The 13,197-nt window shown below is 40.9% G+C and overlaps 1 protein-coding gene across 2 annotated transcripts in view; it reads left to right on the top strand.

Moving 5' to 3' along the window:
- Positions 1 to 13,197, top strand: part of EFCC1 (EF-hand and coiled-coil domain containing 1) — a 179,259-nt gene that overhangs the window by 131,827 nt on the left and 34,235 nt on the right. The window contains exons 3-5 of one of the 2 annotated variants that reach the window (XM_040359355.1): positions 7,396 to 7,517; positions 10,233 to 10,356; positions 12,805 to 12,967. In XM_040359355.1, coding sequence (XP_040215289.1) covers positions 7,396 to 7,517; positions 10,233 to 10,356; positions 12,805 to 12,967 — 409 coding nt within the window. Of the gene's footprint in view, positions 1 to 7,395; positions 7,518 to 10,229; positions 10,357 to 12,804; positions 12,968 to 13,197 lie in introns of both variants that reach the window. The other variant, XM_040359354.1, reaches the window with a different exon arrangement.

Genomic DNA, 13,197 nt, shown 5'->3' with positions numbered 1-13,197 from the left:
CAGTCTGTCACCAGAGGTGGCAAACTGGAAACCCATCCAAGAAGTATCATTCTACAAGGCGAAAACTGCAAGAGAATGGTATGAGTCTGCTGTCATTAAAAAAGTACAGCCTCTGAAAAAAGAATTTAATAGTTTTATGCCTTGTACACACGATCGTAATTTCCGATGGAAAAAGTCAGATGGACTTTTTCCATCGGATTTTCTGATCGTGTGTCGCCCCATCAGAGTTTTTTCATCGGAAATTCTGATGAATTCCATCGGAGTTTAGATATAGAACATGTTATATTTTTCTCCTAATGCCACGTGTGTACATGGCATTAGGACACCTGAATGGCTCTGTGGTTTCTCCTGTCTGCCCCTACATCAGTATAGGCCACAGTAGTGCTATAAGTAGAGAGGAATCATTGAGTGAAATTGAAGCAAGGGCATTCAACCCGCCTGTAAGTGTTGAATGCTGGAGGCTGTACAACTTAAAGACAACAAAGTCTGGACTAGTTGCCCACTGGAGAAGTATTCTCACTCTTCTATGGTGGAAGTAATGCTTTTGATTTCTTTTTGAGAAGTAGCAGAATCATTTTAAACAAACATATTTAAACGGCTTTAACTTGGCATTGTTTTGTCCGACAATTGTATCTAGCTTCCTTACAGAAATACTTGAGTTTTTAAAACACTCCTTTCTTCTTTGATTAAAAGTTCACTTTGTTTATAGGTTCGTAAATAACAGCACGTTGTAAAACTTCCAAAGAATATAAATGTTTGCCATTTTCAGTGGTAGAAATGGAATAGCCAAGAATACATTGTCTACATTAATTTCAGTTGCTTCATCCCCTGGACTGGTTGTTTATAGCCATTGACTTAATCTTGAACCCCCACAAAACCCATTTCATGCATGATTCCCATGTTATCTAGCTTTCATTTGTTTCCCAACACATTTTCCCCAGACACAAAGGCAGAAGGATGAATGAGATCTGTTTGAACATCACCATAGAAACACAACCCCCCCACCTCTATCCATTCAGAATCCATGGGCATATTCTCACGCAGTTCCTTCATTGCCTCTGTCTTGATCTTTGCTCTAAGCAAACTCAAATCCGCCCCTCAGGTCTCATCTCCCAAACTCCTGAGATATAAAATGGTAATGTCATATGACTGTGGGCCAAAAGATTGGTCACAGACAATGGCTCTGTTCAAATTTATACAAACCAGTTTGTATTAAATGTCTATTCAGGGGTCTTGCATCGGTTTTGTTTTCATGGTACATGGTTTAATTATGCCTGGTATTAAAGATTGGTAAGCCGCTTGTTAGAAAGTTTAGGCATGTGGAGAAATAGAATAGTAATAATAATAATATTTGGCTCCATTCACAAAAGCAGATCACATGCAGTATTTAGGTGTTTTCCCAAATACCGCATGCGATACTGAAAATGTCAATTCGCTATTGCTTTATGCAGTATTTACCACATAATGCAAAAACTCCTTGTAAATACAGTATAAAACAGAAGTTAGTTAATTCACAAAAGGAAAAAATAAATAAATGCATGCCTTAAATAAGTAGTGGTCTTAACAACCAGTAAACAACATGGTTGTTAAGGAGCAGGCAGTCACAACTTTAACAATCAATTAGTCATCAGCATGCAAGGGCACCGAGTGGCCCCACCCCTTTGTTTATTTAGTGACGGGAGGCGGCGGAGCTGTCAGACGGCAGGCGCCTTAGTCGGGAGCGGAGTTTTTTTATTTTTTTTTAGTCGGTGGTGTCAGCAAGCATCGTGATTGACGATGGATCTACACTGGGTGAACTTTCTTTTTTTTTAATAAAGGACTTTTCAAAAACTTCCTGTGTTTTTTGTACACTACAATGAATATCCAAGCTTTTAGAAGTGGAGAGAAGAGAGAGAGAACAGATATAGCCAGGCACAGCTCTAGATCAATATTGGGGGGGAGGGGGGGTGCCATCCCCTAAATATTTGCTAACATTAAGTTTTAACAACATGCATTTCCTAATTATTGACTAGCTTGCAACAGACATCCCATAGGATAGGCTCCTATGTTCTGTCTTTTATTTAAACCTGTTGTATAGGACAATGGTCATCAACACTGTCCTCAGGGCCCACTAACAGGCCAGATTGTATGTATTTCCTTGGGGAGATCCAGACTGGAATACTGAAATCACTAAGCAGCAAATTATATTACCTGTGATGTATATCAGTTATCGTGCAAATCTGGCCTGTTAGGCCTCGTACAGACGTCGGACCGTTTCCAGCGGATAAATCCTCTGGCGGATTTTGATCTTATGGCTGTACACACCATCAGATCAAAATCCCTGTGGAATACATCCGCGGTGACGTGGCCGCGCCTGCGTCGAATCAATACGACGCATGCGAGGGATGGGATCGGACGGACTTATCTGGTGAGTCTGTACAGACGACCGGATAAGTCCGGCGGACTGGATTCCAGCGGATAGATTTCTTAGCATGCTAAGAAATTTTTATCCGCTGGGAATCCGTCGGCTGGATTTTTATCCACTGGGAAATGTCCGCTCGGACGTACATACGACCGGATCTATCTGCTGGAACTGATCCGCGGATCAATCCCAGCGGATAGATCCGGTCGTGTGTACGGGGCCTTAGTGGGCCCTGAGGACAGGGTTGATGACCACTGGTATAGGACACGCATACTACATGCAGAATTTTTTTTAATATTTTACAGTAATGGCTATTCCACTCCTTGATACAGAAAATACTTGGCACGGATATATCTGCTAATACAGGAAAATTCCCTTTCCTTCCAATAATTCCATTTGGCAGATTTTATCCCTCATTACTAACAGTAAACTTATTTAACAGGTGTCACATTAATAGATCTGATCAGCGAAATACATCATTTGTTTGTCGAAAAACGTAAAATTCTTCCTAGGAAAGCAAATTTGAGTTTGTCTTATGGGTCCCAGGAGGTGGCTCCAGATGCCAGGATTTGTGCCATGTTCTGGCTGATCTTTAACAAATTGACAGCAGCTGTTAGATTAAATGCACTTTTTCCCAGAAGCTCTCCCTTTATCTGTGCTCCAGACCTTTGTAGCAGTACATAATCAGTACTGTAGTGTCATTTCACTGAGAAATTACTAAGCATTGAACTTTCTGTTAGAGGTCTGGCCTTCTAACACGTCATGATCCTCCCCTCGCAAGTTCGGCATTTTGCTACATAATTGGTAGTTTACTTATATGCTTTTGCTATTTGCTAAGGCAGTTATTTTGGGCGCAGTAAAGCACTGCAGCTGTTATTCAGAGTCTGAGAAATACAGACAGACAAATTGAAATTAAGAAAACAAAAATATATTTAACGGAGTTCAATAGTCACCGCATACACCTTCATTTATAACATGAGCATTGTAATATCAATACAAATAATAGTTATATTTGACAATCCAATATTAGCTTTTATTAAAACTCTCCTTTCATGTTGTGAGTGCTGCCTGTCTGCTCGTCATCTCTTTCCACAGCTTCCTGGATTCCCTACATGCTTTTCAGCTTCTTTTCTGCTGTTTTCTTTCAAATTCTAAGGACTACATATCCCATGGTTGGTACCTTGCTGCCTGCAATCAGTTATTCCATGGCGACGCCCATGCACCCCTTATGGACAGTGAAATTTAAATGCAGGTTCATGGAAGACACAATTTATATATTTTTTGGAAGATTGCCCTCTTTGCAATGTATAGCTGTCAACCAGGAGATATTGAATAAGTTACAGGCTGTTGTAGTGCAGTATTTTCTACCATCTGACAACAAAAATCACGTACAGATTAAGGCCCCGTACACACGGTCGGACCAAACCGATGAGACTGGCCCGTCAGACCGCTTTCATCGGTTCACCTCTGAAGTGGCCGTACGGCATGATATGTGTTCACACCATCAGTCCAAAATCCGATCAGGTCAGAACGCGGTGACGTCAAACACACGACGTGCTGAATAAAACGAAGTTCAATGCTTCCAAGCATGCGTCGACTTGATTCTGAGCATGCGCGGGTTTTGAACCGATGCTTTTCTGTACTAACCATCGGTTTGGTCCGATGGGGCAGCGGTCCATCGGTTTGGTTTTGAAGCATGTTTAGAAATTTTGGACCGAAGGAAACCAGACCGATAGCCTATACACACGGTCGGTTTGGTCCGCTGAAAAATGAACTTCGGTTCATTCTCATCGGACCAAACCGACCGTGTGTACGGGGCCTTAAAGGTATCTATATTGACTGATGAAATTGGTATTGTGACTTGGATTTTCCTGATGTCAAGAAGGTATATTAGGTACCAACATAAATAGATTTTTATTGTAAGGCTCCATGCACACTGAAGCTGATAAAAGCTATAAAAAAACGCCAGTAGCTTTGCAGGGAGCCTTTCAACGTTTTTTAGCGTTTTTGCAATAGCTTTATTCAGCGTTTTTGAGTGTAGCTTTTTTCTTTTTTTTCTTCTTTTTTTACTTTTTTTTTTTCCTTCTTTTTTTTTTTAATGGATTAAAAAACGCAAAAAACGCTAGCGTTTTTGAGCGTTTTTAAGCGTTTTTGGGCGCTTAACCTTTTTTCGGCATTTTGCGTTTTTTCCCGCTGAAAAACGGCACTTTGAACGCAAATTTTGGGCGTTCAGAAAACAGCCAATAAACTCCAAAGCTCATTAACACTAAAAAACGCCCAGGTGTGCATGGACACATAGGCTAACATAGAGTTCAGTTTATGGGCTTTAAAAAAAAAAGCCAAAACACCAATAAACTGCAGTTTATCAGCTTCAGTGTGCATGGAGCCTTAACATTTGACCAATGCTGCACATTTTGTTTGTTTAATAACATTGGCATTCTATGAAAATGAAAGGGAGATGACAGACTTGGCATCTGTTACTTCTATTTATGGATTTATAAAACAGACTTACAATCAGTAACAAAGAAATAAGTGTGCATTGTAGTATTTTATAAATTTCCAAGCTTATTCTAAGGATTTTTGCAGAGTTCATTGCAGATTCTGCTCTCTAGATCTTCAGACAGACCATTTTGCCTTTATTCATTATTGTACCAGAGATATTTTTTTGCCGAGGAAACCGGTCGTGTGTACATTTTCGTCGAGGAAACTGTCGAGAAACTCGACGACCCAAAAAGAGAGCAAGTTCTCTATTTCCTCGACGGGAATGGAGAAACTTGCCTTGTCGAGTTCCTCGACAGCCTAACAAGGAACTCGACAAGGAAAACGATGTGTTTCGCCCGTTGAGTTCATCGGTCGTGTGTACGAGGCTTTACCTGTTCATAGGTTTCCTGCCCTGTTTTCCAGTTCCACTAACACACCAACAAACTCAGGCTCCAGTCTAGAGGTCTTTTTAATATTTATTGCAGGTCTTGAAAAAAAATGCAAGGAGGAGAGTTGGAGGGGTGCATGGTGGCAAAGGCACATAAAAAACTCTCTGAGAATCATTTTCAGGAAAATCTTTCCTGAAAATTCTATCCCAGCAATATTAGTATTAGGCCATTTAGTAGCAGTAGCATTTAGTAGCAGCCTCAAGAATAATGCTGATGGAGATAAGACAGCCAGGCAAATCTGTGAAACTTTGAGAGCAGTCACAACTCCTTAGTAGCCTTGTCTCAACCCTCAATGAATGCTTTAGTACCTACAATGTTTAGACGTCAACTGTCCAGCTCCCCTGAAAAAATCTTCCATTTGCCTCTCCAGTCCAACTTCCACAGGTAAGCTTCCTCAACACATGGGACCTGTTTAGGTCTAGTAGCAGTGACTTCTCTGGAACACACATGCTTCCTCCCAGGGGGGATCCCTAGGGGAGAGAGAGTCTTTGATCATATCCTCCCAAATATTTATATTTTCCCCAGCCATAGCTTCTGGGTCAGTCACCTAGTGATTGGCTAGGGTCCAATAAACATTTATAACCACAGTGATTGATCCTCCCACTCTATTTGCTGGAATATTATTTCAGCAGCAGACACGAGCAGTCAACCACCAGGTTTAGGGAAAAACCTGAGCAGACCTATAAAATAAATTGCAGAGCTTGCTACAGCAAACAGTGGCGTATCTAGGGTATGGCAGCCATGGCAAGTGCCATGGGCGCCATGGGGAGGGGGGCGGCAAAAAGCTACCCCCCGCATGAAAAAAAAAACCACCCGTCTTCCTGTGGCCGCCTCTGGCACTAATGTAGTTCCCGGCATCGCGACCGGCCTGCTGAAGCGCAGCGCCAGCACAGCAATTGCTAATATTGCTACTTGGCCTGGGGAGGGGAGTGACAGGTGCCCCCATGACGGCCGATGACTGGCCATTAATGGCACAGTGGCTGCGTTTGATTGGCACAGTGGCGACAATTGATTTTTTTCTCAGTTTGCTTGCGCCCCCCCAAATTTTCAGCACCAGCCGCCAGTGGTCCCCAGTGTGCCTCTCTGTCCTCGTCGCACTGTGTCCCTCTCTGTCCCTGGTTATCTTAAAGGGTTCAAATGTTTTGACAGGGGCGCAGTTTCAGTGCTTGCCATAGGCGCCATTTTTACTAGATACGCCTCTGACAGCAAAGCCATATCACTAAATGTAGCCAGCCAAAGGCAGGGGGCTACATTTCTATCCCAACAGCAAGCAAGCCAGTATTCTATTTATACAAATGATTGGTCCTTGTTATCATAGGAATGGCATAGACATGTGCATTCGTTTTCGTTAGAATGCATTTTCGTCCGAAAATCTGTTTTTTTTGTTATCGTTTTAACAAACGATATCGAAAGTGCAAGAAACGAAAACCGAAAGATCCGACATAAAAAATGCTTTATTTTCGTTTTCGTTGCGGTAAAAATTCGATATAGAGAGATTCGACATTATAGGGAAAAGATTCGACATTATAGAGAAAAGATTCAACACTATAGAAATAATAGATTAGACATTACAGAGAATAGATTTCGATTTATGAGAAAATAGATTCGACATTATAGAGAATAAATTCGACATTATTACTAGTCATACAACATTAGAATTCTTGTAGGCGGAATATTCAAACGGAAATGTACGATTCGGCTTAAAGATTCGACGTTCCGTCGAATATTTTTTGACCATTAGACAGAAACCAACAAAGATTTGACGTTCCGTTGAATATTCTTTTGACCATTCGACAGAAACCAAGTATTATTGGACTTACGAAAGCTATTCCCCAACGAAAAACGAAATAAATCATATCGATTTTCGGGGGTAACTAAATAAATGTATTTTCCAAACGAAAACGAAAAAAACAAAACAAAATATTCCAGTCTGCACATGTCTAGAATGGCATCATAAATTGGCATTGGGCAGTGTGTAACGTTTATCCACATTTTGGGCATGTTATCTTTTCCATTCTCCTGTACTAGGTGTTTCTAAACGATTATGCGCTCTTCTCTTTCCAGATCAGAAGGGATGATTAGCTCGGTGACACAGGAGCAGAAAATGTTCGCCATGAGATCAGGTCCTCCAGTCAGAAAAGCAGAGAGCACATTCCCCACTGAAGATATGCATAATGTTCAGAGTGGTAGGTAGACGTCTTACACTTGTATTTATCCATTTTCACTACAACAGAGCTTACTACAAGATGGTTTATATAATTTTTTATGTTTTTTGTATATAAAGTTAAAAAAAGTCAGATAAATGTAAAACAGTGTTAATATTTTTGATTTTTAAGTATAGTTTATAATTAAACTGTATGTGCCGCTGCTTCAGTCTGTGCCGTTACCGACAAGTCCCGCGCGCATGCATCAGGAGTGATACCATCGTGAATCTGGCCAATCACAGTGCCGGAGCCGCGATACCCGGAAGTAAGTCCCCCGGGAGAGATGTCAGCAGCCAGAGGGGGAGATGAGGACCGCTGCGCGGGCTTCGATCTGAGGTAAGTAATTCATAATGAGCTAGTATGCTATGCATACTAGCTCATTATGCCTTTTGTCATGCAGGGTTTTTTTTTTCTTAGGGTTTACAACCACTTTAAGTGACCTTAAATTTTTTATATTTAGGACTTTCTATATCTGGAGATAAGATTTATTTCTCTTTCTATTTAAATAATTTTTTATTTAATTTAAGAAAAAATAAAATAATTACAAAACATAAAAAAACATTGCTTTAAAAACAAAAACATACAGTATTCTTTCAAAGGACTAACATCTCAAACATGACACAATATAATTACACAAACAAACAATTTGTAAAAGGTGCATCTCTTTAGATGGCAATATGCATTGAGTATCTTCCCAATGGAGGAGACAAGCGATAGTGCGAGAGCTGGGGGACCCCACATCAAGATGGAAAAAAAACTCCAGATAGTCTTCCCCGATAAAAATCTCAAAAAAGTCCTAATCCTTACTCTTAGTTAAATGGAGTGCCTAGAAATACATAATACAGAAAAGTACCTTTGTCCTATCAATCCTTATGCCCCGTACACATGATCAGGCTTTTGCCTGGCCAAACTCACATCGGAATTTCATCGGAGTAAAAGAGAACATGTTCTCTATCTAAACTCCAATGGAATTCCTCAGAATATCCGATGGAAAAACTCAGATGGGGCATATACACGATCGGAATTTTCAATGGAAAAAGTCTGTCTGACTTTTTCCATCGGAAATTCCGATCGTGTGTACGGGGCTTTACTCTCCCAATCTCCCACTTCCACTCTCCTTTCATCTCATAAAGTCAACTTTATTATTCTTTTTTTTAGTTGTCATCCTCGTTTCTTTTTCTCAATCTGCATTTTCTATCACTCCTCAAATTAACATACAGTATTTCATTTTCAATCTATATTCATCAGGGGACGATGCATTGTGAAGGATGTCTATAGTGCACTTTTGTGCATGAAAATGTCTGCTGCTTGCTTGTGTTTCGATCATTTATATCCTTTTTATGTGTGTGTGTAAACTAAATGACAACACCACATCACCAACTCCCCTTCTACCTATGGTTCTACAACCTTCCTGTTTGCCAGGGGGCATTCCTACCACCTTCATTAAGGGTGTTGAATGTCCATTGACCAACATCTTTTTGATGGGCATACTTGATTATAAAATCCAATAATTGATACACTAAAGCCTAGATTCACGTACCCCGGCATAAATGTGGGCGGGCGTAGCGTATCGTATTTACGCTACGCCGCCACAACTTAGAGAGACAAGTGCTGTATTCACAAAGCACTTGCGTCCTAAGTTACGGCGGCGTAGCGTAAATGTGCCGCGTAAGCATGCCTAATTCAATTTGGGAAGAGGTGGGCGTGTTTTATGCAAATAAAGCATGACCACACGTAAATTACGTTTTGAACGTACGGCGCATGCGCCGTCCGTGGACTATGCCAGTGCGCATGCGTCGGATAGAATGCCTAAGATACGTCAAACACTGCCTACGACGTGAACGTAACTTACACACAGCCCTATTCGCATACAACTTACGCAAACAACGTAAAAAGATACGCTTGTTCTGACGTCCATACTTTGCATGGGCTACACCACCTAGAGACCTGCTTTATCTTTACGCCGGCGTATGTCTTACGTAAACGGCGTAACTAATTGCGACGGGCGTACGTACATTCGTGAATCGGCGTATCTTGCTCATTTACATATTCGACGCGGAAAACAACGGAAGCGCCACCTAGCGGCCAGCGTAAATATGCACCCTAAGATACGACGGCGTAGGAAACTTACGCCGCTCGTATCTTAGCCAAATGTAAGCGTATCTGGTTTCCAGAATACGCTTAAATATACGACGGCGCAGATTCGGACTTACGACGGCGTATCTACTGATACGCCGACGTAAGTCTCTGAGAATCTGGCCCTAAACATCTAACTTGACACTTTTGTGACAATTCTATGGGGATTTTGTATATTATTTATAACAACACAGATGTGTGTATATTATTGATTGTGGATAAATGTAAAACCCTCAGTCCATTGGGGGATTTTGAACTATATATTTGCAGTGGAAAAAAGCTTTCAGTCTTTCAGTAAGATTTACTTCTCTTTGTCAGCCATGTCCTTAGTGATCTTTAGAAATTACATGAACTACCAAATGAAGAGCATTTCATGGTAACCAATCCATCACAAAAGTTGTAATGGTTATAAGCATACTTGACCTTATCTAGCTTGTCATCTAAGTACTAAAACTGGAGACTGAATACAGAAGGCAGCCATCCTTGCAGGGAACTTCTATATATATATTTTAAAAAGAGCTGAAACTTGTCTTTTTCATGTGTTTTTCTATTTTCTAGTAGATGATCAGTTGTTTCGCTCAGTAGAAGGGCAAGCTGCATCTGATGAAGAGGAGGACAGGCGGATAGGGGAAACGGCAGCAGAAGTGCAGCAGATTCTGTCCAATGTCTCATGCTGTGCAAGTGGGTGAGTACGCTCAGAGTTTAGACAGGAGGTAAAATACAGTCACAAAAGATGCATAATTAACTTTTTTTGTTTTTTTACAGCAGTTTTTCTTAATTTACAGGAAAAAATTATGTATTTTAAATTTGCTTTTCTTGTGTGGTCCCTAAATCAAAACTATCTGAGGTCCCAACCTGGGACATGCAGTAATGTGCAAATATTTTAGGCAGGTGTAATGAGATGCTGTAAAATAAGAGTACTTTAAAAAATATATTTTAATTGTTGTTTTTTTTATCAATTTACAAAATGCAAAGTGAACAAACAGAAGATAAATCTAAATCAAATCAATATTTGGTGTGACTACCCTTTGGCTTTAAACCAGCATCAATCCAAAAGCCTCGTACACACAATCAGATTTTCTGACGGGAATTGTGTGATGGCAGGCTGTTGTCGGAGAATCCGACCATTTGTATGCTCCAAAAATTGTTGGATAGCATGCTTTAAACTTTTCCGACAAAACAAATGTGTGGTGTCGGATTATCCGATTGTGTGTACACAAGTCCTTCGGACAAAACTCCAAAGTACAAACACGCATGCTTAGAAGCAATGCTAACCATAACACAACATTAGCAGAAGTTGCCCAAAGGGTGGCGCTAAAGAGCTGAAAAACCACATAGTTTCATGTTTGTTGGCCGACAAGTCTTTGACATTTGTATGCAATACAAGTTTGCGGCCAACGCCCTTCGGACAAAAGTCCTACGCTTTGTCCGGGGAAAATCCGATCGTGTGTACCAGGCTTTACACTCGCACACTTTGTACACTTGCACAAAGTCAGGTATTTTGTAGTCAGGTGTTTAATTAACCAGTTATATCAAGCAGGTGCTAATGATCATCAAGTGTAGGTTGAAAACCAGTCATTAACTGAAACAGAAACAGCTGTGTATGAGGCTTAAAACTGAGTGAGGTTATGGAAGAAAATTTCATGTCACAGGTCATACACCAAGGCAAGACTGAGCACACAAGGTAGTTATACTACATAAGCAAGGTTTCTCCCAGGCAAAGTAATCAAGGCAGACTCGGGTTTCAAGCTATTTTGAAGAAGCACAAAGAAATTGGCAACACAGGGGACTGTTGACACAGTGGTCGGCCAAGGAATCCTAATGCAGCAGATGAAAGACACATCATGCTTAATTTCATTCGGAGTCAGGTTTTGACTTATCAATCCAGAGCACCTGCTGCCATTTTCTGCATCCCAGTTTCTATGTTTTCTTGCAAAGTTGAGTCGCTTGGCCTTGTCACGTCAAAGGTATGGCTTTTTGGCTGCAATTCTTCCATGAAGACCACTTTTGGCCAGACTTCTCCGGACTGTGCTGATGGCCCAGCTAGACACTTTCCAATGAAGTAGATTTCCTCTTGTGTTTTTCACTTTAGAGGGTTAAAATAGGCTGTGAGAGGGCAACATATCACCTCCCAGTCACTAATAGCCCTCTCAAAAGCATTCCACCATGGATCACTTTTCAGGGGGCAACTCAAGTGTAAACAAGCTCATACTTGGCTTTCATTTATCCCTCATCCACCAATAGCAAAACAAAATGCCCAGTACTTCTGTGTATAGGAGAACATGTGGCTTACGCCTCTTTATCCAATGCGACTGAGCTGCTGCTTGGTGATTGGAAACTCAGACACCCATCTCTGTCACATGGGGGTGGAAACAGAGTCCTTAGCCGCTTATTACTACTGGCAGCTGAACAGAGTAGTGTAGGAATAAACTGAAGGTAAGTATAAGCAGTTGGTGGGGCCACTTTTGTCTTTTCATCCCACATACCAAAAAGTCTAATGCCACGTACAGATGATCGAACATTCCGACAACAAAACCATGGTTTTTTTTTCAACGGATGTTGGCTCAAATTTTTCTTCCTTACACACAGTCACACAAATGTTGTCGGAAATTCCGATCGCCAAGAACGCGGTGATGTACAAGATGTACGACGGTCGTGTTAGTAGAAGTTTGGTGCTTTTCAGTCTGTTACTGTACATTGTGATGAATGTGCCATCTCTATTACGAACACTAGTTTTACCAGACCGAGCGCTTCTGTCTCGTACTTGATTCAGAGCATGCGTGGAATTTTGTGCGTCGGAACTGTCCACACACTTCGGAATTTACGAGAATGGATTTTGTTGTCGGAAAATTTGAAAACCAGCTCTCAAATTTTTGTTGTTGGAAATTCCGACAAAAAGCTCCCGTCGAAAATGTCTGATGGAGCTTACACACTTCCGACAAAAAGCTCCCGTCGAACATTTGTTGTCGGAAATTCCGAGCGTGTGTACGCGGCATAAGAGTTATTGCAGAACTAAGCTGTATTTGAACTTCTGAATACTCAGAATGTTCTCATTTTTTAGCAGGCTTGACATTAATAATGAGGTGGAGAGTATATCTGAAGGGTACATTAACTTGTGAATTTATTTCGCTAGGTGTGAAGACAGGAGAATACGAACGTTTCTGTGTGATATCAGGTCTGATGGTAGTAATTACAAGAATATGCTTGTCTTATGGGTCAAGAAGGTTGCCAAAATGACAGAAGAGCTGGCAGTTAAGGAACAGGAAATGAAGGACCTGGAGACTCTAATGGAAGAGGTAAGGAATGGTCAGCAACAGAAGTGAATTGTGTGCAGGTGGTGATAGGAAAGGTCACCGTTATCTGTTATACTTAAAACAGGAATACAGTTTGGTTCTAGGAAAGCACCTACCATGAGTTGTTACCTTTTACCTAGCCTCTTTATAATAAATTAAAAATTATTAGAAAATAATAGAATTTGTTAATGTTTCCCATCTAGATGTTGACTTGACTTGAGAGGATACACAAC

This window comes from Rana temporaria, chromosome 7 (genome assembly GCF_905171775.1).
Source record: "Rana temporaria chromosome 7, aRanTem1.1, whole genome shotgun sequence".
In the NCBI taxonomy this organism is placed as follows: domain Eukaryota; kingdom Metazoa; phylum Chordata; class Amphibia; order Anura; family Ranidae; genus Rana; species Rana temporaria.
This window is presented reverse-complemented; position numbering and strand designations above follow the sequence as displayed.